The sequence below is a fragment of the Lynx rufus genome, unplaced genomic scaffold (assembly GCF_022079265.1).
Source record: "Lynx rufus isolate CCGP_SWC_20201006 ecotype Redwood Valley unplaced genomic scaffold, mLynRuf1.p SCAF_12, whole genome shotgun sequence".
NCBI lineage: Eukaryota > Metazoa > Chordata > Mammalia > Carnivora > Felidae > Lynx > Lynx rufus.
In genome coordinates this window covers 59,805,298-59,831,067 of record NW_025814826.1, presented here as the reverse complement: position 1 = coordinate 59,831,067, position 25,770 = coordinate 59,805,298, and the positions used below count along the sequence as shown (strand labels likewise).

Here is a 25,770-nt window from a genome sequence, read left to right as displayed (position 1 = left end):
ACTCATTTTTTTCCCTCATTGATGGTGATTTTTCTATCTAAATTTATATTTTCCTGTCTTGATCTTTGAGTGCAAATTTTCTTATAATTATGCTGTTGAAAGTTTTCCTTCCAGAAAACAATTTTTACTTCTTTCTGGAAAGAGGTAAGTTATCTTTTTTTAATTTTTGAGAGAGACAGAGACAGAATGCGAGTGGGTTAGGGGCAGAAAGAGAGGGAGACACAGAATCCAAAGCAGGCTCCAGGCTCCGAGCTATCAGCACAGAGCCCGACACGGGGCTCGAACCCACGAAGTGCGAGATCATGACCTGAGCCGAAGTCGGACGCTCAATCGACTGAGCCACCCAGGCGCCCCAGAGGTAAGTTATCTTTTAAAAGACAAATAAAACAGGCACATGTGGGTTCATGTAAATCTGAAGACGTGACACGTGGCTCAGGCGTTTTCATGACAGTAGGTGTTTAAGTAACATACTAGCATCTGTTTTTCTAGCTACCATCAACATGCCTGAATTCTCCACTAGGAATGACACAGTCACATGCTCCTGGAGCTAAACAGGGGAGAAGAAATAAATATAAGACCTCAAGGCGATGAGACGCGGAACTCATTCTTGACCCAGCAAAAAAGCACTGCAGATAACTCTCCGGGAATGAGACTCATTTCCAAAACCAAAAATGCCCAGAGGTGTCAGCATTTTGCAAATAACTCTCAGAAACCAAGCCTCAAAGTAGACCAGTATTAATTTTTTGCAGACATAATTCTAAACGTACAAAAGCACCCATTCTCCTACTTACCTGTTGCTTTATAAAACAGACCTGTGTCTAGATGGATTTTTATCACGTCAATAAATTCAAGACCACCCAGCAACCTTTTTTCCGTTTTCGTAATAAATGCAGGAAAAAAAAATTTTATTGCTTTTGGGATAAAGTCGGGAGAAGGGCATGCTAATATAAGAGACACAGCATGCTTTAAACCTTCACAAATTCTGATGCAGAAAATAATTCTGATTTTACAAGGTAGTCCTTCCGTGTTGATCACTCAAGTTGCCAAGTTCATGTGCTTGGCCCGTAGTCAACTCTTCTGCTCTCCTCTCTTTCTCTCTTTTGTCTGTGTTTACACCCCTTGGTTATCTTGTTTGTAGAGACTGCAGGCTCCGGTCCAGCAAACACCACACAATATTCAGCCCTTTGTCCCTCAGGTGTAACTGGCACGGACAGATACTCCCAACATTGCAGGAGACTAAACAAAATTTGACAGGTCTCTCAATTTCCAGCTGAAGTCTTCCCAGAGGCTGAAAACACAGTCACTTAGCACTCCAGTTAGACAATCTGCTGGCTTCCGCAAAAGGGACCCTTCAGGGATGAAGGTCTCTTCACGATAGAGCGTTCGGTGAGGAAGCTCATTGCCAAACAGAACAGAAACAATCCATGCACTAAGTTGCCAATAATCCCATAGAATACAGAGTTAGCTGGCAAATTTTTAGACATTCTATTGGTACAATTTCCCACCTGCCAAGTTTTGACTTAGCAGATATTTACAAATGTCTTGGAAAGCATAGAGGGTCAACACGAGAGCCATTATATGTGATCATGGCTACGCGTCCGTCTCTTTCCAAGACAAGGACAATGTTCTGGGAGTACATGAACACCTACTAGCTGAGACTGTGACAGAAACATGAGTTTCTTGTTTATTGGGTGGATGCGTTGATGAACAGATGACTGCCAAGACCACCGCAACGCCCGAAAACCTGGAGAGAACCCTATGGAGACGACACCACCCCAACAGCAGCTGATACCTCTGGGCACCTGACGTGCGACATGGAATCTTTGGTGCGGGTCAATGAAAAGCAGTATTAGAAAACTGGGTCTAGAATTAAAGGAAGGGGAGCTTACAATATTTCCAGGGGCCAAGGTCAGCGAGTAAACCACTAACTCCGTAGGTAAACTAAGGGTTTGCCACAGGGAGTATAGAGAAGATGGAGGGGACCGCCAGGAAGAGACAAGGCAGGCAGTGCTGGCTCTGGAGTCAGCCCCCGTCCAAGTCCTTTCGCCACCACCCCTCATGGGCCCTGTGTCCTGGGGCACATTTCAATCTCTGAGAGCCTGGTTGTGTGGTTGCAGGGATTAAATAGAAGAACGTGGAAAACCTGGTATATAACAATTCAGTAAGTGACAAGTCCCTTTGCCCGCCCGCCCCCCCCCCCCCCCGACAAGGACACCTGCCTAAGTGCCAGGGCTTGTGAAACTGGCTACAGGACTTCTGGTGGCAGGAGAGTCCCCTTCCCTGATCACATTTAGGGAGGAATTTCAAACAGGCCCAGAGAATAACAGCAATTCATTCATTCTGTCAACAAGCACCAGCCACTCTGGAATAGAACAGAAAGGTACCACTCTAGCCCCAAAGGATGATATTATCTGAATATCCGATGATATTATACTATCCAAAGGAGGCTAGAATCCGGAGAGGAGAGTGAGGTATGCAATTTTATTTTGCTCCGAGAGCAATGCAGAACCACTGAAAGGTGGTGAGGGGCATTGCATAAACGGAATTGCCTTTTATTTTTATTCTTCTTAATGTTTATTTAATCTTGAGTGAGAGAGACAGAGCGCCGCAGAGAGGGAAGGAGAGAGAAGATCCAACGTGGGCTGTGTTGACAGGAGACAGCCCAATGTGGGTGGGGCTCAAACCCACGAACCACGAGATCATGACCTGAGCCGAAGTCGGACACTTAGCTGACTGAGCCACTCAGCTGCCCCCCAGAATTGCCTTTTAGAATAATTGTTGCGAAGCATTGCAGAAAAAGGGCTGTGGGGGGGCCACCCTGGGGCAAGAGGACAAGGTAGGGGAGGTGACAGCATAATCCCTGTGGGGGAAACCCAGGCCCGGCCAAAGCGGGTGGAAAGGGCACCAGTCTCCCCAGGGATACAGCTGACCTCTACACCCTTTGCTTTTTTTCTGGAAGATAAATGCCTCAAAATTAGGACTGCAATTCCACTCTCAAAGAGGAAGCTCCCCTCAAAAGCAAGCCGATTGGATTCCTAGAAGAGGCTTTTGACATGTTAGTGGGGACCCAGCTTAACATGGAAATCCTTCTGAAAATCCAGAGAGGGAGCAGTAAACTCCCTCCGAGCTTTGCATAAGAAGCCCGAGACTCCGAGACTCCAAGGTCCAATCTGGAGGCTATTCTTCAGCCAGAGCCTCGGGGAGGCCTCATGGAAGCTGGCAAGGCTAAGCTCTTACTCATTAACGCTTCTGGTGCTACCGATGACACTGTCCTTTCTGCTCTGGGGTGGGGTGGGGGACTCGGGGCTGAACAAAGCATCTAAGGCTTTGCGAAATGCAGATTACAATCCTGGCAGCTGAGGCGGTGACAGGGAAGCAAAGAGGAGGGGAGTGAAAATGCAAGCACTCCTGTGCTAATCCCAGATGGCCCAGAGTCGCCTGGGCCTAGCAAAGGGCTCTCCCCGCCCCTCCCTCATTTGTGATGGGCAGGTAAGATCGGCCTGCCTTGTGGCCTAAGGCACCTTCCAGCTTTAACTCCCCTGATTGCAGTTTCTGCCCAAGAAAAGGAATATTGGAAAAAATAATTAGACTCTCCTTGGATTTGCAGTTTATCCACAGGGACACACACACACACACACACACACACACACACACACACACACAAGTCTTTGAGAATCTTTAGCGCTTTGCTAGAGAAGGAAATGATTGTTCTGAGCATTAGAAAATGAAAATGTCTCAGGACGCCTGGGTGGCGCAGTCGGTTAAGCGTCCGACTCCTGGTTGCGGCTCAGGTCCTGATCTCACAGCTCGTGAGTTCAAGCCCCACGTCCGGCTCTGCACTGACAGTGCGGAGCCTGCTTGAGATTCTCTCTCCATCCCTCTCTTTCTCTCTCACTCACTCTCCCAAAAAATAAACATTAAAAAAGAAAATGAAAATGTCCCTCTTGGATTTCCTCGAGTGTTGTATGTGATTCGCTGCACCCACTTCCCTAGAGAGCAGATAGGCTACGTGTGCAAGTGTGTGCGTGTGAGGCGTGTGTACAAGTGTGCGTGTGCATGTGTGCAGGTGTGTGCTTAATGAGGAAGCAGCTAAATCCAGGTAGAAGCAGATCAGTGTCATGGAAAGAACGGGTTTGGGGGTCAGGTACACGCTGGCTCGCGTTCTAGGGATGTTATATCCTGACTAATAAGTCGCTTAGACATTCACGCCTCTGTTTCCTCAGCTAAATAATTGGGGATAATAATATCTACCCCTCAGACCCACTGTGAAGTTCACCCATGACTGCCTGTCTAAAATTTCCGCAAGGGGGCCTGGCACGTAGTAAGTCCGTGCACATCAGGCCCTCGCCTCACACAGAAACCTGAGAGACCCCGGCCACCGGCACCGGCTCCGCCTGGTCAAGGTTACAAAGGTAAGCCAGACCCCAGGCAGGAAGGCAACTCTACGGAAAGGTAGGGCAGGGTCCTGAAGACTTAGGTCAGAATTAAAGGCACTTACAGGCTGTCTCCACCTGCTCCTTGATTAACCTGAATCTCCTCCTTGTCCTGAAACATTTATTACCTCTTCCTGTCATGTCACCCCTAACACACCGACCCCCCTGCAAGGCAGGCATTAACAGCCCCATTCAGCAGATGAGGAAACTTGAAGGTGAGTGGCTTGCTCAGACGACATAGCTAATGGAGGGCACCATTGAGATTAAACTAGTCCTGACCCCACTCCCATCCCACCGAGCGCTCTACGACAGGTATCGATCGGTTCACCCAGGACTTTCCCACCCATCACCTCGTTGGAGAGCTGTGCCCGGCACAGGGTGGGGCTCAGTGGAGGCTGGTTGTCCTCCTAGGATGGTTTTGTTGACCCTGACAGTGTCCCAGGAGGCAGGCAGGAGGCTGCTGGGGTGACTGAGGATCAGAGAGAGGTTGAGCAATTTGCTCTGGGTCACCCAGCAGGTAAGTTACAGAACCGGGACCAGCACTCGGGTCTTCCTACAACATCTACCTGAGAGAGAAAAGCTGACCAGCTTTGCAGAGGCACAGCACCCACAGGAAAAGGAAACTCAGCTTGTGAATTATTTTAAAATTCATGGCTCACACACACTGAAGTATTTAGGGGTGAGGTTGCATGATGTCTGAAATTTGCTTTCCAAGGATCAAAAATAGAGAGGGAGAGAAAGAAAGAAAAAGGAAGTGGAAAATGCTAACTTTCTTTGGATCTAGGTGACAGGTATTTATTTATTCATCTTACTATTCTTTCGACTCCCACGTAGATTAAAAATTTGCAAAATAAAATGTTGGAGACAAATGCATCTCCTACTTCTCTCCCTTTCTAGAAAGCCCTTGAGAGCACATGCCCTCTCCCCAGGTACGTGGCTGATATAACTCCCAGCACATACTCAGACACTGGGATTCCGAGAGCGGGGCCTCCGTTTCCGACCACAGCAGCCTCCGACCCTCGCTGTCCACGCAGAAGGCCTTCCCGCTGCCCCTGTCCCTCTGGCTGGCTCGGTACTGGCCGTCCTGGTTGCACTGCAAGCCCGCCTCACTCTTCTGACAGTCAGTGACACCTGGAACGGAGAGACAGATGTACCATCACCGACGTGCTTCTGGGACCCCTCCCCTCGGGGCCCCCAGACTGCCTGTAGTTGACATCGCATGTCCAAGTGACGGGTCTGAGGCAGACACCCTCCAGCGTCAAACTCTTCAGGGTTCCCACCCTTTGGTCAAAGGATCTTGTCCAGGCCCCCTGTTGGGCCACGGGGCACTCCCTCTTGCGGATACCGAACACCATATCCCAAACACAGGCTCTGCTCCCGGGGCTCCACCTCCTGGTGCTCGTTCTCCTCCAGCTTCAATGGGATACCCCTTCACTGCCTATCAGCCGTCCCCTCAATCCTCACTTCCTCAGGGAAGCCCCAGGCTTCCGACATCCGACCGTTACACACTCCCATGCACCCACACCTCTCCTCGCTGCTGGACTGTGGTTATTATTTCCATCTGTCTGTGTGAATGAACTATCCGCCTCCCCCTCAGTAGAAGCTCCAGGCCGGCAGGGACCTGATCTGGTTTTGTTCCTTATTGGATCCCAGTGCCTTGCTCAGGGTCTGACACAGGACACGAGCTCCCGCGCTGTAATACGGGGATTTGTAGCAAGAAATATATATTTGGTCTTCCTCTCGTTTCCGGCACAAAGCCCCTTAAATCTCCTGGCATTTCCTAAGTGGTGAAAGCGATAAAGGTGTCTTTTGTTACAGTACAGAGGTCACTTTGGGATGGCTCTTAAGGATGGAGGCTGATTGCCAGGAGAAGCAACTATGTGATTACGGCACTGAAGCTTTCGGTCCCTCTCCCTGACCTCCAATCACCAACGGCCAATGATTTAATCAAGCTCGCCTATGTAATGGAACGTCCATAAAACCCCAAAAGGATGGGGCTCTGAGAGCTTCCGGGTTGGTGAACACGTGAGAGGTGGGGGAGAGCGGTGCACCTGGAGAGGCATGGGAGCTCCGCCCCTCCCCCCCCCCGCCCCCCGACCGTGTCCCGTGCATCTCTTACCTGTCTGTTTCTCGGTTATATCCTGTTATAACAAACTGGTAACTTCAGTGAGTTCTGGGAGGCGCTCTAGCAAATTAGTCACACCCAAGGAGGAGGCCATGGGAACCTCTGACTTAGAGTCAGCTGGTCGGAAGTACAGGTAACAATCTAGACATAGGACCGGTGCCCAAGGGGGTTGTTGGAACGTCCAGTGTGTAACTTGTTCCTCAGAAGCACAGGTAGTAACCTGGGCTTTCGGTTGGGGATGGGGGCAGTGGGGTCTCAACCTGTGGGATCTGGTACTGTCTCTGAGAGGATCATGTCCAGATTGCTTGTTGCTGGTCTGGGGAAACTACCCCCTACACACACACACACACACACAGACACACACACACTGGAATTGGGTACCGGAACCTCCCCCAAACAACCCAGTCAATAAATACTACCTGAATCCATGGATGAATACCTCTATTCCTAACCTTCAGCTATTTCTTCTGCCCAGAAGCCCCTTCTCCACCTGCCCCATGGCTAATCCCCACTTGTCCTTCAAGACGCAGTGCTAGCTACGACAAGATCATATAACATACATGTCCATTATATTATTAATTACACACATCATATTATTAATCAAACGTTATGTTCTTTTCCTATCAGGCTCTAAACTCCCTGAGGACAAGGAAATTACCATCACTTGTCTCCTATATACCCAGTAAAAACTTGGCACAAAAAAAGAGTGCTTAATACATTTTTGATGAATGATACTGAAAGAGAATGTCTTGACATGGTTCTCCAAGGCTGGGAAGTAGGTTCAAAAATGTTCTTTCATGGCAGCCCAGAGACTTGAGAACATCTAATTTTCTATATAGTAAGACTATTAGTTTTAGGACTAACCATTGATTAATTACAACATTTAGTAGAGAGATTACAAAGGCCACTTTAAAAATCTTTTTTTATGTTTATTTATTTTTGAGACAGAGGGACACAGAGCATGAGTGGGGGAGGGGCGGAGAGGGAGGGAGACACGGAATCTGAAGCAGGCTCCAGGCTCTGAGCTGTCAGCAGAGAGCCTGATGCGGGGCTCGAACTCGTAAACTACGAGATCATGACCTGAGCCGAAGTCGGACGCTTAGCTGACTGAGCCACCCAGGCACCCGGAGGAATTGAGATTCTAACAGCTATCTTAACACCAAAAGGAAACCGAGGAAATACTGTAATCACTCGGCATCACTTAAAGTTTGGCAGACTCTCCTGCCTCGTGCTTCTTTCCCATGATTCCATCTGAGAACACAGACCAGGTAAGACAACGAGCAGAACGATGACGCTGACAGTCCTGGAGGCATTCTTAGATACAAACGTACACAACGGCATAGACTCTACCCCTGACTCTGGAGCCTCAGCCACAGAAATCTGTTCTGTTCCTCAAGGAAGATCTCTGGGAGAGCGGGAATGATGTGACAGCCCCCCACTTCTGCATGGAGATGCAGTGAAAGCTCATCCCCGAAGCAGGATGAGGGTGATGCTTATGGTTCACCTTAAACAAGTTAATGGATTACACTCTGTTGGGGACTGAAGGTTTGTATCCCTCCAGATTCATGTGTGGAAGCATTAACCGTCAACGCGGTGGTATTTGGAGGTGGGACCTTGGATGATTAGGTTTAGATGAGGTCATAGGGTGGGGTCCCCGCGATGGGATCAGGGCCCTTATAAAAAGAGGAAGACACAGGAGATCCCTCACTCTGTATGTATGCACCAAGGAAAGGCCACGTGAGGACATAGCCAGGAAGAGGGCCCTCGCCAAGAACCTGACCATATTGGTACCTCGATCTTGGACTTCCTGCCTCCAGAACCATAAGAAATAAATGTTAGCTGCTGTCACCACCCCGTCTATGGTAATTTGTATGTAGCAACTGGAACTAAGACATGGTTTATAAGCACCCTATGAGTGGGGTATCATCGGCCCCATCTAGTTAATAAGGAAGTTGACATTCAGAGAAAGAAGGAGGCGTGGCCTTGGTCATAGTTCCAGGGCGGGGGCGGGAACCAACCTGGGTCTGGCTGGTGTCAAACCTCAGGCTTCTCCTCTGCTCCCTGTCATTTCTGTAGTGCCCCCCGCTCCCATAAACAAGGATCAACACATCGCATCGATCCCTTTGTAAGAAAGCCTTCCTCCAGCACTGTGATAACACTTTAATTCATCTCAAATCCATGGCTGAATTAATGCGTCCAAGCTGAGGGTGATATCCAAACGTCAGGGACACTCTGCCTTCCTGGTGAAGAGTTTAATGTCTAGGAGCAATGTCAGACTCCTAGTCTATAAAATCCCTCTGGTTGTCTTAGAATTATCACACTATTACCACTTCTCTCCTAAAGAAACTGCCCTGGGGGCGCCTGGGGGGCTCAGTCGGTTGAGCGGCCCACCTTGGCTCAGGTCATGATCTCACGGTTCGTGGGTTTGAGTCCCGTGTCGGGCTCTGTGCTGACGGCTCGGAGCCTGGAGCCCACTTCGGATTCTGTGTCTCTTTCTCTCTGCCCCTCCCTCTGCTTGCAGTCTGCCTCTCCCTCTCTCAAAAATAAACTTTTTTTTTAATTTAAAAAAAGAAGAAAAGAAACTGCCCTTACCAGGGAAGTTGACTCGGTCTCTTTCAATTAATCATTTTAGAATTCTAAAATCTATTCAGATCTAAAACATTAATGGTTTGCTCTGCGTTGACACAGTTTCAGATGCACAACGAGGCGAGCTGTGCACCCTTTTGCCAGGAAAAACCCAACAACACCTAGGTGACTATCACGTAGGCCGAGTGAAATCACATGACATATGGGAAGGCCACACGTACCGACGGTCCTGACAAATTTATAGGGCCAGAAAGGGAATGTGAGCCACACAGTTGTAATGACTGGTAATGACTGTGGGTGGAAAATTTCTTCCATTTCTCAATCTGATAAGCTTGGCTTACAAAAATCAGAAGTTTCAGAAGCAGACAATGCCAACATCAAAGGCCGGTTATGCCACTTACTAGTGGAGGGACTCTGGCTAAATTACTTCTCTGAGCCTTAGCGTGCTTATACGTAAAAGTTGGGCCAATAATATTTACACAGAAGGGGATTTGATAGGATTTAAACCATCTGACCTAGATCCTGGCAGGGTACAGGCATACGGAGGTGGTGCCCCTTTGATCATTATGCTCTGCACCCACTGGGTCTCCACGGCCAGCAATTGTGTCCCCCTCCAAGAGACACTTGGCAACATCTGGAGACATGTTTGGTTGTCATAACTGGGAGGGGATATGCTACTGGCATCTAGCAAGTAAGGGTCGGTGATGCTGCTAAATAAACATCCTGCCACACAGAACACGGTCCCCAGAATGAATTTTCTGTCCCCAGATTTCAACAGGGCCAAGGTTGAACCACCCTGCTGTGTCCCCATTGCATGGTAGGGACTCTCTTTCAAGCGGGGACCTGGCGACACTTACAGTGAGTGTGGCTGAAAGCTCCAGCAGAAACGGTCGTCCTGCCCCTGGGACATGGGACACAGGCCACGCTCCCTGACTGTTCTTGGTAGAATCCGACGGGACAGGGGATGCAGATCTCCTCCTGAAAGTAACTTCCCTCAGGACACTTGACTGGAAAAGAGAAACAGAGAAATGATGTTAAAGAAAAGATTCTGGGGGCGCCTGGGGGGCTCAGTCGGTTGAGCGTCTGACTCTGGCTCAGGTCATGATCTTGCAATTGACAAGTTTGAGCCCCGCGTCGGGCTCTGTGCCGACAGCTCAGAGCTTGGATCCTGCCTCAGAGTCTGTCTCCCTCTCTCTCTGCCCCTCCCCCACTCACACTCTGTCTCTCAAAAATAAAATTAAAATGTTAAAAAACTTTTTAAGGAAACAAAGAAGAGATTCTGGCTTTACAGGTGTCACCTCGGAACACACAGGCCATGTGAAATCCCAGCAGCAGGACAAAAGCTCACTCACTGAACAAGTGCCCAGTGAGAATCTGCAATGTGTCAGACTCTCAGAGTCGAGGGTAAGCTGTGGGAAGGGTAGACGAGGCTCCGGCCCTTCAGGAGCTGACGGGCTAGTAGGATAAGAGGCTGTCCGACAAGAACTTCAAATGCGGGTAAAGCGAGGCAGAAGAGGAGTGTACATCAGTGAGGAAGGCCCTCTGAGAGGTGATGCTTGACACCAAATGATGGGGAGCACCCTGGGCAAAGAGCCAAAGAGTATTCAAAGCAGAGATGACAGCAAGTGCAAAAGTCCTGAGGCAGGAGTGAGTTCGGATTAGTCAAGGAACAGAACGAAAACAGCCAGACAAAGCCAGCTACTAAGCTAGAGCTTAGCAAAGGGAAGACTGGCATGAGACGAGGTTTGGGAACAACTCGAAAGATGAGGGTCCATCGCTCAGTTGCCATGGGAACGCTGCCCTAACTGGAGGGCATGGTGGGGCACAGCCTGGGGTGCAAGCTTGGGGGCTAGAAGGATTGGCTCAGGTCCCTCTCCCCGCGATACCTAAATGACTATGGACTTCCCGGAGGCTCCATTTTCTCCTCTGTGAAAGGTATTAATAATACAATCCCGTCGGAATGTAATGATGATCATAATGCCAGACTCATATACACTCAACAAATGGTCGCTATTTTGTTTTTCATTTTTAATTCCAGTGAGTTCACCTACAGTGCTATATTAGTTGCAGATGTACAATCTGGTGATTCAGCACGTCCCTGTATCACCTGGGGCTCATCATGGCACGTGCACTCCTTGATCCCCATCAACAATCTCCCCCACTCTCCCACCCATCATTAGTTTTATACTTGAGGGAGTCCTTCCTTGACTTCGGCCAGCCTCAATATCCACGCTGTCCAAACAGGGCAATTTCAACAGTTCAGCACCCTCTCATTAGACTCATGCGGCCTCTCCCTGCCGGTTGGTCATCGATGGCGTTGCTCAGATCTGGGACCACGGTGAGGTGAGACACCCAGGGCACAGGATTCACGGAGGCCCTCGCTGTCGGGTTGTGGGGTTTCTGATTTACTCAGAAATACCAAGTATGACCCTGAGAGGGAGGCCTCCGTACATCGCGCCCCCTGGAGGCCTCACTGGCCTCGTTCCTCGCCTCCCTGTGCTACCCTGTTAATCTGCAGATTCTCAGTGCTTTCTGCCCCCTCTGATTCTCACATTTCTAGTCCTTTCTCATCTGTTCCTCTACTACGATCTGGGCTGAGGAACCAGAAACCCCAACTAGAGAGACGCATATCTCCCAAGAGTTGTTAGGGTCCGGGAGCTCTAGCTTAGGAAAATGCGTAAGTTTGGCCCCACTGATACTGATGGCTCGGAGAAGGGGTGGGGAGAAAAGGGGTTCTTGTTGCTTTCTTTCTTGGTTCTGGGCTGTGTTCCCAGGAGTTTGCCAAATGACTTCCAGAAGAAGCGAGCTGTTACCCAGTGAAGGCGAGAGCCGGAAGCCTGTCTGCTCTTGGGACCCCTTCTCTGGGCCCGGGCACTCTGCTGTGGGCTTCATGGGCATTACCACAGCACACCCGTGAGTCGGTGTTTTACCCTCATGTCGCAGATGAGGAAGCTGAGCCTCGGGACATTCACGCATGACTCCCTGGCATGCTTCATGCAAAGGGCTGTGGGGAAGTAAAATCACAGGTCACACCAAGCATGGTGCCACGATCCTCTAAGAAAGGTACCATCCTCTTTCTAGACTGGAAAAAACTGAAGCTCAAGGTCAAGGTGGGTGGGGCGATAAGGTGAAAGAGGTGCATTTGAGCCCCCTTCCCTAAAAACCAAAGCCTTCTCTCCATCCGCCAGTTCGAGCACCTTCCCTCGACAAAAAAAGTGAGCGCGAACGTGTGGGACTTGGAGCCAATGTTGACTCAACCGCCATCTCTCTCTCTCACGCACACACGCCCGGCACGTCTGACTAAATCAGAAACTCGGGGCACATCTTGGAAACCGAACGATGTGTTTTCCGGTCTGCCCCTGAGCAATTAACCCCCTCCCCCAGACAGTGGGGTTTCATTACTCCTATGAGTCAGGTCCCTGATCGTCTCGAGTATTTTAAGCCGAGGACGCGGACTATTTTTTCAAGTGGTCTCCGAATTCATCGCTAAGGGAAAACAAAGCCTCTTCCACCGGTTCCAGCTGCCGGGCCTCCCAACCCGAGGGGTGGGTGGGGGGCAGAAGGAGAGAGCGGGGACTCACTTTCTTTTTTTTTTTTCTTTTCTTTTTTTCTTCAACTTTTTTTTTTTTTTTTTTTTTTATTTTTGGGACAGAGAGAGACAGAGCATGAACGGGGGAGGGGCAGAGAGAGAGGGAGACACAGAATCGGAAACAGGCTCCAGGCTCTGAGCCATCAGCCCAGAGCCTGACGCGGGGCTCGAACTCCCGGACCGCGAGATCGTGACCTGGCTGAAGTCGGACGCTTAACCGACTGCGCCACCCAGGCGCCCCTGGGGACTCACTTTCATTGTAAGCTCAGCCACTTGCAGGCCTCACGACGATGCTCGAGGAACCCGCGTCCTGCTTCTCTCTGCCTGTGCCGTCAAAGCCTTTCCACCCACGGGAACACCGTGCTCAGGTCAGAGTGAGGCTCGATAGCCTCCCCCCTCCCCCGGCAGGCGTGGGCTCTCCAAGACCCCTCCGTCCACAGCAACAAGTTGGCACCCATCTTTCAATTAACTCCCTCCACGAAATCGTCAGAAACTCCTTTGGTCTCGGTGCCCTCCTTCATAAGAGGAGACAGTCTGGCCTATTGGAATTCGAGGGCTTCACCAAGCTTCCGGGTCAGGCCATCCCTCCAATCACCCTGTCCCCATGGGCCCCCAACCATGACAGCCATGCCTCTGCTGACGAAAAGTATCAGCGAGGAAGTGTAACAGCCCTTCACGCCCTCAGCCCGCTCCGCTCCACCCCGTGCCTGACCCTGTCACTCTCCGGCCTGGAATTCTCCCCCGGCACCCCCAGCAGGCCACCCCTGGCCAGCCCTAGGCCTCTCCCTCCCTGGCTCCTGCCTATCTCTCTGAGAGCCACCATATCCCCACACACCCCACTCTCCAGCCATACAGACCACCGACTCTGTCATCATTCGGCCACGGCTTCGTGACTCCTTGCGCTAATCTCCACTTCCAGAATGCCCTTCCGCACGGTAGCACCCTCAGCACACAGGCACGCACATGCACACGTGCACACGCACGCACACACAGACGCGTGCACACCCCACTCCTTGCCTGCTCTTCCCTGAGCAGCGATTCCGACGCACCTGGCATCCCAGCGAGCCTTCCCTGACCTGCCCGAACAGGGATGGAGAAGCCTTTCTCACTGACACCTAGCTGGCTTTTCATTTCTCTCTCCCCACCTAGATTGTCAGTTCTTTGAGAGTGGAGTTCTGGCCTTTGCTTCCATGACTACGAAACCTGGGGCTTAACACCTAGGTATGCTTTGAAAGCTTCGATGGATGGATACCATAGATGGGAAGAAGGCAGGAAGAGGGAAGAAGGGAAGAGGAAGGAAACAAGACGTAACATGTTACTTTGGGGGAAAAAAAAACACCCACAGAGAAGGAGCTCTGTTCGAAGGACTTGTAGTGAACGAAAGTTAATGTGGTCCAGAACGGAGAACGGAAAACCCGGACAATTTCTCTGAGATTCCCCTTACTGGACCAAACGGGTATGGAAGTTGCCAGCAGGTAATTCCGAAGGGAAGCCACGTGGTTGGCCTTGAGGCAAGAGGGTGGACATAACTGACCCCGTCGAAGCTGCAAACAGAGCCCGGGCCTCCTCTGCAGGATTTCTTCCCGGGGTAAGAGCCGCCAGGCCTGCGTGAGTCACAGGAGGTGGATGTTCCCCACCCCCACCCCCCACCGGCCCCCAGTCACTGCCCTCCGAGGGGATCATGCAGATCAGCCGCCCCCGGAAACGATACACAGAAACCCTGCTTCGTCTCCCCAGGACAATGCTCTGCTTGTAGCCCCACAGCTGTGTCCCAGATGTGCTTCAGAAGGAGAAAGGGCCAGTTAGAGGAGCTGCGAGGACCCAAGGGCATGATTTCACAAAGAACCCCCTTGTTGAGAAGACAGCCGTGTGGGGCAGGGGACGAAGAATCGGGAATCAGGAGAGCTGGGTTCAGATCCCAGTGTGGTCAGCGAAAAAGGCCATTCGTTGAGAGGCCACCAGGTAGGAAGAGGTGCACTGACTGCATCATGCCAGGCAAACCACAACCCCCAGGAAACAGGTGTTATCATCCCTCTTCTTCAGAGGATGCCTCGTGAGGGTAAGTGATGTCTCAAGAACCCACGCGGAGAAAGTGTCGGAGCAAGGACTCGAACCCAGCTCCACCTGACGTCAAAGAGCAATCTCCCAATACTCCTAACTCTATGAGGCTGGCTGCCTCATCCAGACAATGGGATTGATAATACCTGGCCCTCTAGACCGGAGAAACCCAATGAGGCCCCAGCACGTATTAGAAGTTCAATAACAAATAGATATTATCATCAGTACGGGAGAAAATCCAGGGCTCCCAGGGCTGGATTTTCATGAATTCCATTCCAGACCTTTCTAACTATTTGGAGTAAGGAGGTAGGGCTGCATGGCATGATCGACAATTCTTCTGAGTCATGAAAAGCTACAGCGGCTGAGAAACAGAATGTAGGTTTATCTAGAGTTAGGATTGGCAACCTGTAGCCCGTGGGCCAAATTCAGCTCACCTTTCTGCATAGCAAATAAAGTTTTATTAGAATACAGCCACGCGGGGTGCCTGGGTGACTCAGTCGGATGAGCGTCCAACTTCGGCTCAGGTCACGATCTCGTGGCTCGTGAGTTCGAGCCCCATTATCAGCCTCTGTGCTGACAGCTCAGAGCCCGGAGCCTGCTTCGGATTCTGGGTCTCCCCCTCTCTCTGTCCCTCCCCTGCTTGCACTCTGTCTTGCTCTCTTTCAAAAATAAATAAAAACATTAAAAAAAATTTTTAATAAAAAATAATTAAAAAAGGAATACAGCCATGCTTTTCTCCCTACAATGGATGAGTTAAGTCATCGAGACAAAAGCCATAGGGTCTGCGAAGCCTCAAATACTTGCATTCCGACCCTTTATGGAAGAAACTGGCCAACTCCTGTCTTGCAGCAAATGTAGCCCAGAAGAACCTGTCATTCAGTCGAATTTCCAGGCCACCCTGTGGTTCCCGGTCTCTCTGAAGCCACCCTGAGTTGTGGCCCCCACTGGTTGACATCCTTCAGACAAGACTGCTGAGCTCCGAACTCAACTTCCCCGCCTTCCTCCCAGTGGAGCTGGGCTACCCATCCTGTCAGGCAGGAAGTAATAATCTAATAATCAATAGAGTTCCCTAGAAGGAAACTTAGGATCCTATTTCTGGACCAGCGCTTTCTGTTACATGCAGGGAATGGGCCCTGGGAGGGAATGTAAAGGCAGAGCCACTCAGTACAGCCCTGTGACCTGGCCCCTGACCAGCACCTGTCCCACGTCCTGTCCCTCCACCCCTGGGCTCCACGCTCCAGGATGTGCACCCAGATGGGGTTCCCAGACCCCCTTCCCAGCACTACCTGGGTGACCACAAAATCAGACTCCTGCCCCTGCTCCTCCATACACAGCCCCCCCACACACGCATGCCCTTGGCAGTAGATGCCGGGTTCTTCAAGGTCAGTCCAAGAACACAGTGGTGGGTGTTCTGAATGCCTCAGTCACTATGACCCTGCTTCACCCACCCTGGCAGGGGGCACCTTCCACCCCTGCTCCTACTTCTCATCCTTTCTGTTTGGGCAGCTCTGTGAGGTAGGAAGAGTGGGGGTTCTGGCCCCAGAGGACCTTGGGTTACTCAGGCACAGCCAACTGGTTCCACGAACCTGAGTCCCTCCTTTGAGTCGGCCCTGCCCTGGACCCTAGAGATGCTGTATCTCCTTTCATCTGAGCCTCAACCCCTTCATCTGTCAAATGGCAGAATGGCCGGTCACTGGGGGCCACTGTGAGTAGTAAATAGCTGTGAAAGTGCCTCGTAAACTACAAAACCCTCTGTAAATATCAGCAGTGAGTGAACTGGGTGCGTTTCTGGCTTCTGTGTTAAGATTTAGCTGCATCTCGGGGCATCTGGGCGGCTCAGTCGGTTGAGCGTCTGACCCTTGATTTCGGCTCAGATCATGATCTCATGGTTTGTGAGATCAAGCCTGTACTGTCACTGCTTGGGATTCTCTCTCTCACGCTCTCTCTCTGCCCCTTCCCTACTCATTCTCTCCTTCCCCGCCCCCCTCTCAAAATAAATAAGTAAATTAAAAAAAAAAAAAAAAGAATTAGCTGCAACCTAAATCCAACGTGGACTTTAGAGCTTGGCATGGGCTTCACAAAAGGAAAGGTCATGTAGTTCTTGTGTTGGAACCAATATAAATAACGGAAAAATAAATAACCGAGAAACACCTCCCCTTGCTTCAGCTCCGCAACAATGCCTCTCTGTCTCGTGCCACGTGGGAGGAAGACTTCTCGTTGCGAGCCCTTGGAAGTAGGAGGCCGAAAAGACAGCCACATCCTGATCCGTGGGCGCCACAAACACGTTAGGCTACACGGCAGAGGGAAACTGAGGCCACAGATGGAATCAAGGTTGTTAACTGGCTGACCCTAATATAGGGAGGGTGCCCTGGATTGCCCAGTTGTGTGTGACCACAGGGTCCCCAGAAGGGACAGATGGGAGTCCAAGGAGGTGTGATTTGAAGCGTGTCCAGAGAGCTACTATGGTACTGTCGCTTTGGGGATGAAGGAAGAAATGTGGGCAACGTCACGTCTAGAAGCTGGAAAAGTCAAGGTAACAGCTTCCCTCCGGTAGGAAGGCAGGCCTTGCTGACTTCTTGGTTTTAGCCCAGGGAGACCCGAAGAGGAATTCAAACCTGCGGAACCGTATGGTAATAAATGTGCGCCGTTTCAAGGCACGGAGTTTGCGACGATTTGTCGCGGTAGCGACAGGAAACCCGTGCAGCTCCCGTTCGAGGAATGTGCAGCCGCGTTCTCGAAAAAAAACCACTTCCAAAGCTACCTGGGGTAAAGGCCAGGACGGCAACCCCAGTAAACCTCTGTCAGAAACCACCACCCCTGGGTGGTAAAGCCCTGAGCTGATCAGTGGCCACTCGGACCCGGTGGTGAGTGACGCGGTGCCATAACCAGACTAAAAGATGTTGGGGAGCGCACGGGGCGGACGTCAACCTTCTCCACAAAGACAGTGGGGCCCGCACCCCAAAGTCCAAGTGGGTCAAGAACGAAGAAGAAGGGTCACCTCAACATCAGGGGTTCCTTCTGCCATGCCACCCACGCCTCTGGTTTCAGCTACCACCTAATGGTAATGACTCCGTGCCCACGCACGGTGGGTTACCGGGAGACCTGCCGAGCGGCTAAACAGATGATTCTCCGCTCTCTAGGTGCGGAGGGACCGCCTCCAGTGCCCTGGTGGCCCTTTTCATAGCCTCGCGTGTCCGAAAACAGCAGTCCCAGGGCTGGGCAAGGACCTACCACACCCTGGTGGGTCCCGAGGGGCACTGCCGGTGGCCAAGACTTGGTGGAATCCTTCCAGGCACCCAAACCATGTCCTGGGAGAGGTGCCGAAGCTGTCTCCCTGGAGGAAGTAGATGGAGGGGTCTGCTGGGAATGTCTTGGAATCCAGATAAAGCTGGAACTCTCCACTTTGGATCAGATCCGCGAAGCGTCCGATGAGATCCTTGCCGACTAAGGCCTCCTCTGTAAGACACACGATGAGGCAGGAATGTCACATTGTTCTCTGCAAGGCCTGGGGGGGGGGTGGTGTCAAGGGGCAGAGCCACCCAGAATGTCCACAGGGAAAGGGGATGTAAGCATTGCCGGGTTTCTCATTTTACAGGGGGAGACATTGAGGCCCACAGAAGGGGACGGACGGGCCCAAATTCACACCGGAGTCAGAAGCGTTACTGAGACTTTAACCCGGGTCTCCGGATCCTGCCATTTCTGTGGCATCAGTATGATCCCCACTGGTACGAGCTATCGTGTCTTCAGTCACGAATTTCAGGCGCACCACGTAGATACACGGCTGTCTTAACCTGTGGCAAGCCACCGTCTCTGAGCCTCGGTCTCCCCATCTGCAAAATGGGGCTGGCAATGCTTCTCTTGCAGTTGGTGACGATTATGAGGGAGGATGTGTATGATGGGGCCACTCAAAGAGAAGCCGGAGACTCCAGGAGGCAGTGGTTAGTTAAATGCCGAAGCGGCCTCCCGCCGTTGACCCCTAAGTATTTCCTAGGAAGAAACCAGATGAGCACGACATCTGGAGCTGGGACGGATCCCTGCGCGCCATGAACATCCATGCTCCGGCAGGCTCCCGGAAAGCCCACCCAGGGCCCGAAACCACAGTCATCAGCATGGACACCAGGGATAAGCATCTCCTCTCTTGGCAGCTTCAAACGTACCTGAATCGCCCAGGGTCTTTCCAGAAGAAGATGAAAAGGGACCCCCAGCCCCCCCCGGAAGCACAGAGGTCAGGCTGCAGCCAGTCCTGACCTTGGGCGTTTGGCCACTGGACCGGATGGTAGGAGAGCAGGGGTGGGGGCTCCCCACTCTCTGGTCGGCGATATGGATTCTGTCTACACTGGCTCCCGGCACCATCACAAAGTCCACTCCTTGGATCCTTTTGCTCTCTCAATCCATCCACACACCTGCCCCACTTTACACAGTATAATATGGGTTTAAATCGTGTCACTGGTCTGAGATGTTTTAGAATTACAAGTGCGCAGAACATAGATTATAAACCAATACAGACTGTCACCCTCCTCCTCTTCCCTGCTTCACCCCTGTCTCCCCGTCGGTGCCCAGAAAATCAAGAGAAGAATTTAAAAGTGTCCACATAAGTATACTCAGGTGATATTATTTAACTGTAGTAAGCCACTAACAGAACATCGTTCATTTTTATGTACTTTTTTTAAGTTTTTTTTCAACGTTTATTTATTTTTGGGACAGAGAGAGAGAGCATGAACAGGGGAGGGGCAGAGAGAGAGGGAGACACAGAATCTGAAACAGGCTCCAGGCTCTGAGCTGTCAGCACAGAGCCCGACGCGGGGCTCGAACTCACGGACCGCGAGATCGTGACCTGAGCCGAAGTCGGACGCTCAACCGACTGAGCCCCCCAGGCGCCCCTTATGTACTTTTTAATCACTGGCGCCTCCAAGGGCCAAGTACATCATTCTCTCACTAGATCCTCGTAGGAAGGCATTAGAGGCTCCACTGGCACGTGACAGATGGAGAAACTGAGTCTCAGAGAGGCCGCATGCCATCAAGGCAGAAGCACAGGAAAACATACCGATGTCACGCACATCAGGAAGAGAGGCTGGGGGAACGTCCTGGAGCCGCAATTTCCACGTGACATTCACTCCTAAACGCTCGCCACTCACACATTCCACCTGCACCGTGGAACCATCGCAGACGGGAATGGAAACGGGGCTCCCAAAAGTCTTTGCCTGCATGGAGACAGATACGTTTAGTTCTAGAACGCAGAGTCGGGAGGCAGCTTCGCTGAGCCCACACCAGGCGCCAGAACGTGGCGGATGCTGCTTCCTTCCAACCTCCCTTCAACCCACCCGAGGGGGCAAAAGGCACCATCAACCCCCTTTCCCTCTGAGAACCATGAGGGTCCAGTCACCTCCGCACAAGTCAAAGTTCATCCCGGTTCACGCCGGATTCTTTTTTCCCTGTTGCATTAGTATGTTACTGATTAAAATCTGTCCTGACCACTTTAACTAGCATTTGGCTTTGTTCGTCTTTGACAATCCTCAGGGCCTACAATCATGCCCAGCCTGTAATAGGCACTCAAACATTTGTTACATGGAAGGAGGAAAGAAGGAAAGAAAGAACTTGGTGCAACAAAAGAGTCTAAACAGACCTGGATTAGCTATCCAACTTGGGCAACTCATGTACCCTCAGTGGGCTTTAGTTAATACACTTAGAAATCAAGGGCCACTAAGGCCCACTGAGCAGGGTGCTAACGTAATTAGAGACAAGAAATGCACAATTTCTAGAATGGTTCCAGGGACACAGTCGGGGCTCAACAATGAATAGCTATCACTGCCATTGTTGCCAAGTACATTTCTTTGAATAAAAGGGGGCAAAGTATGTTTCTGTTTGTTTTAGAATCACGACTGTCTGTATCTGTTTTCGTGAAAATGTACGTTCTCCAAAATTCTTAGCATGAGGTGTTAAAACTGCGTTGCTCTCTGAGCTAACAAGCTTGGAGCAGAACGAGTCACTTATTTAATTGAGTGACTTTTATTTATTTATTTTTTAATGTTTATTTACTTCTGAGACAGAGAGAGACAGAGCATGAGCAGGGGAGGAGCAGAGAGAGAGAGAGACCCAGAATCCAAGGCAGGCTCCAGGCTCCGAGCTGTCAGCACACAGCCCGACGCGGGGCTCGAACTCACGGACCGTGAGATCGTGACCTGAGCCGAAGTCGGTCGCTCAACCGACTCGGCCACCCAGGAGCCCCTAATTGAGTGACTTTTAAAGACTCCCTCTGTGAATACTTGTGACTTCAAATCACAGAAGCCTTTGCCTATTACACAGCTAAAGACTCTGGTAGGCAGCATCTTCCTTCCAGGGGGAATCCATAATGCCTTCCGGCAGGTTTGGTCAAGACACGTCCGGCACAGTGGTTCAGGGTGCGCGTCCTGGCGTTTCCGTCTTCCTGCACCCCGTTCCCGGACTCACGGGCGTTCACAGCTCTGTCCCCAGGTCATCTGCCCGGCTCCACCATCCCCAGCTGTGTCACTCTGGACAATTACGTTAACCCTCCAGGCTTCAGCCCCCTCATCCACAAAACGGGAACAGTAACAGGATCCCCGCGAGCATTGCTAGTCCGGGCCAACAGCGCACGGGGCTCGCCACACGATAAGTGCTCGGCACACGTTTGGTTTGTCACCTTTATGCAGAAAGGAGCGCCGGTGAGGAGTGCAGATTGCATCCCTGCCGCTACGTAATTAGCCTTGGCCAAAGGACTCTCTCAGGGTGAACCTCGGTTTGCCTATCGGTAGAATGAGCGGGAGCGGGACCCTAGGTTCCCTTGAGCCCCGAGGCCCCCCGGACACGGTGACCCCGAGCCCAGTCCGAGCCCCCGCCCGCGCGGGAGGCCAGGCGCACACCTGGATCTGGCAGAAGCCCCGGGCCGCGAGCTCGTCTGATATGAAGACCCGGAAAGCCGGCAGCAAGCCCGCGTAGTCGGCGCTGCACATCTTGCCTGGCGGGAGCCGGAGCAGGACCCGCGCTCGGGTCTGGACGGTCTGCCACAGCTGGGGCCCTGCAGGCAAGCGCCAGAGGTCAGCAGACGCGGACAGCAGACCCGTGAGACTCTCCTCTTTGGTTTTGCCTCTGCAAAAGGAGCCCTTCTTCGTTTAGCTCGGAACGCACAAGCACCCCCAGCTTGCACGGCCCCCTTCCCGGCACGGTGGTTTCTCTCTGAAATTACTGAGCACGCACCCTCCCAGCGAGCTCAGTCCGGCCTCGGCCTCTAAACCAGGCTGCTTAACATTCTTGGGGGGGGGGGCCTGGACATTCTTCATGGGAAGTCTGCCACATTACCTTGCATTCCAACAGGGCCACCGCATACGATGTTGCCAATTAAGGGGAGACCCCACAGACTGTATGAGAGACGCACTCTAAGGTTGCTCAGTGCACAACCTGCACAGTCGTACACGGTGGCCCTGCACTTAACTGTAAGAGCTCGAGGCTCGTGCCCCTCTTCTCCCAAGTGCCTGGCTCTAGAGCCAGTCTTGACAAGCCTGGTCTTAATTTCGGCTTAGGCCACTTTGTCACAGCCAGGGGGACAGACCACTTATTTGTCCAAATCATACTGGCCTTGTTATGGATAACATTTTCTATCCCAGAAATTTGCTGGAAATACTGCCTTTTGACACTCTGCGAACCCCCCGGAACCTTATGATCGTCCCAGGATCTGGGTCTCCCTCTCTCTCAGACACCACCCCATTGCCCTGGGTGGACCCAGTGCCCGGTCCCGGCATCCACCCCTGCTCTGCCGGGCTGTGAGCAACTGTGGCCAGCCTTAGCCAAGGCAGAGGCAGTCAGAGCTCAATGCTGCCTCACAGCTGTGGGGGTGTAAGAACAGGTTCCATGGGAGAGCAGGGAAAAGGGGCTCTGCCCATCTTCAAACAGGGCCCAGGCACACAGTGACCAGAACTGGTGCCCCCCCGCCCCGGAGCAGGGTCCAGCCCCAGATCTGCCAGGCATTAGGTGTGGAGCCCCAGATGGACCCGGGAGTGAGGCCAGTGAGTCAGAGTCCAGACAAACAGCTCTGAGCTTGTCAACACCAGAGTAGCCAATAAGGCCACTGGAACACCTACCTCCCGAATACACTTCTGTATCCAAGGCATCCCAGGAAAGCCTGAAATGATGGCAGTTCTCCCAAGGAGCAGATTGTCCCAAAAGAAAGCGTAACCCTAGGAGTCTGTGAAACACATCTGCTCCTTCTAAAAGAAAATGCTGGGGCCCCTGACTGGCTCAGTCGGTTGAACGTCCGACTTCCGTGATCTCGCAGTTTCTGAGTTTGAGCCCCGCATCGGGCTCTCCGCTGTCAGCCTGTCAGCGCAGATCCTCTGTCCCCGTTTCTGCCCCTCTCCCACTTGCGTCCTCCCAAAAATAAATGAGTGTTGTTTAATTAAAAAAGAAGAAAGAAAGAAAACACTTTATTGGGCCCCCTCTCCTGTTCCTGATGCCGCCTGGCTCACCGTGGAAATGCTACCCTCGGGCGGGAGAATGCGGGTGCTCAGCGCTGAGCCCCAAGGGAGAAAGCAGGGTGCGGGGCAGACACTCACGCTGGCAGGCGTGGGGCTGGGGCGGCTGTGACACCCAGCGTCCCTCCTCGAGGCCACATAGCAGGGGCGCTGGCGGGAACGCACTCCAGTAGCCCCGGAGGCACCTCAGCTGGCACCGCTGGATGGTGGATCCCCCGGGGCCCGCGGCTCGCTCACACAGGATCGCTCCACCAGCCACATCCGACGTGTTGAACGGTAGCGGGCACTGGGGGCCTAGAAGCAAAGAGGGCCGCTGTGGGTGCCACTCGCACAAGGGGGGCCCGACGTCTCCCCTTTCACCCTTTCCCAGCCTTGACCTCCCTGGGCCCCCTCCCTCCCCGCCCTCCTCTCGGGTGAGCCCATCCTCCTGCTTTAACAGACTTCTGAGCACGCCCTCTCCCACATCTTCGGGTCCAGCTTGGGTCCCCGCAGCTCCTTCCCATCTGGACATCCAGTTGCCAGGGGGCCTCTCCACCCCAGAGCCAGCACACCCGACCTCCTCGCCTGCGGCCGCGTCTCCCCCAGCTTCGGTGTCCCGAGCTCCACCCATGACGAACCCCACTTGTCCCAAGCCACACATGTGGCAGCACCTTAGATGGTCCCGTCCCCTCTGCCGCAGACCAGCGAGGGCTGCAGATCACCTGCCCCGACTTTTCATCTCCGTGCACTTCCTTCCTTTAGGGTCAGCCACCGGTTCCCAAACTGCTACCTACGGAAGCTTCTGCACCAGGCTCCCCGCCTCCGGGATCAGACAACCCATCCAGTCCCTGCTGTCAGCACAGAAGCTGCAGCGAAGCTGGACAGGGCTCTCAACTGCCCTGAGGGCCACTGACCCACCATTCCCTCTCCTCTCCTCCCCTCCCCTCCCCCCCTCCTCTCATCTCTTCTCCTCCTGCCGCTCTACCTTCGCGGGTCTCCCCTTCCCTGAACATCCCATGCCCTTCCCTCTGCCTGCCCAGCTGCCTAGAATATTCCTTTTGTTCAAGCCTCCATCATCAACTCAACATCTCCTGCCTTCTACACCTTCCGTGGTTCCCCAGGGCGAACTTAGCGAGCTCTCAGGCCTCCTGCTGTGGACCTCCATGCTGTCAGTCATTCAAGACTAATCATGTGCACGCTGGTCTCCCCACTGCACGGAGCCAGGGAGGAAAGAGGGCGCCCCTCCCTGTTCACCCAGAACAGAAGCTCCAGGAATGTACGTTAAATAAGTGGCTGAACGAGTAAACGAAAGAACAGACACACTCAGTGGGATCACTGAGCGCCCTATAGCGAGTTAATTAACTTCTCTGTGACTCCGTTTTCTCACCCATAAAATGGTGAGGACAGCGATATTGCCTACCTCCTAAGGATGGTGTGAATCAAGATGCGTTAAGGGACATAAAGAGCTTAGAGGAGTTACTGGCACATGACAGACAAATAGTCATTAATGTGAGTCCTGATGATGATGATGACGATGATTGTTAACAAGAACACATCATCACCTGCACTGGGAATTTCAGGATGTGAATTAACCCTTTCAGAGCAAGGAAACAGCTCTTGGTGTATTACAAGGGTAAGCTTCCTACACCCGTGATGTCTGATATCTACCATGAATTGTAGAGCTTGTGAAACTCTGTCATGATTGACACTTAATTTACCTTCCTCAAAACAAGCCTATGAAGTTGGCGGCCGTGGCATTTTCATCCTCCTTTTATAGATGAAGAAATGGAAGTCTAGAGACACAGGGCCAGGACTTGGGCACAGGTCCTTTGAAACTAACTGCTACCCTAGCAGGCAAGGGCCACACTTCCCCTTAGCCTGGTGCTGTTTATTTTTTCAAATATTTTTTTAATGTTTATTTATTTTGAGAGAGAGACAGAGCACAAGACCAGGGGAGGGGCAGAGAGAGAGGGAGACACAGAAGCTGAAGCAGGCTCCAGGCTCCGAGCTGTCAGCACAGAGCCCGACGTGGGGCTCGAACTCACAGACTGCGAGATCATGACCTGAGCCGAAGGAGGATGCTTAACCGACTGAGCCACCCAGGCGCCCCGGGTTTTTTTGTAATGTTTATTTATTTTTGAGAGAGAGAGAGACAGAGCGTGAGCAGGGGAGGGGCAGAGAGAGAGAGGGAGACACAGAATCCAAAGCAGGCTCCAGGCTCTGAGCTGCCAGCATAGAGCCCGACGTGGGGCTTGAACCCACGGACCGTGAGATCACGACCTGAGCCCAAGACGGACGTTTGACCGACGGAGCCACCCTGGCACCCCAGCCTGGTGCTGTTTAGAGAGGGGGATACACCCGTCCACTTGTAGACACGAGTGTTGGCGTCATGGGAATCAGCTGAAACCACATCCCTCCAGCCCTTCCCCGTCTCCCCTCCCACCTGCCCTGTCCCGGTGCTTGGAGAGTCCTCCCCAGCCTGGGTAAGGGAAGAGATGAGTGGCACACCCACCCAGC

At 52.2% G+C, this 25,770-nt stretch overlaps 1 protein-coding gene across 1 annotated transcript in view; it reads right to left on the bottom strand.

The window, feature by feature from the left end:
- TG (thyroglobulin) overlaps positions 1 to 25,770 on the bottom strand; it is a 252,397-nt gene that overhangs the window by 191,733 nt on the left and 34,894 nt on the right. The window contains exons 17-22 of the mRNA XM_047074206.1: positions 23,356 to 23,568; positions 21,670 to 21,824; positions 19,836 to 19,992; positions 18,023 to 18,247; positions 10,002 to 10,151; positions 5,394 to 5,564 (exon numbers count right to left, since the gene is read on the bottom strand). Of these exons, the coding sequence (XP_046930162.1) occupies positions 5,394 to 5,564; positions 10,002 to 10,151; positions 18,023 to 18,247; positions 19,836 to 19,992; positions 21,670 to 21,824; positions 23,356 to 23,568 (1,071 nt within the window). The remainder of the gene's footprint in view (positions 1 to 5,393; positions 5,565 to 10,001; positions 10,152 to 18,022; positions 18,248 to 19,835; positions 19,993 to 21,669; positions 21,825 to 23,355; positions 23,569 to 25,770) is intronic.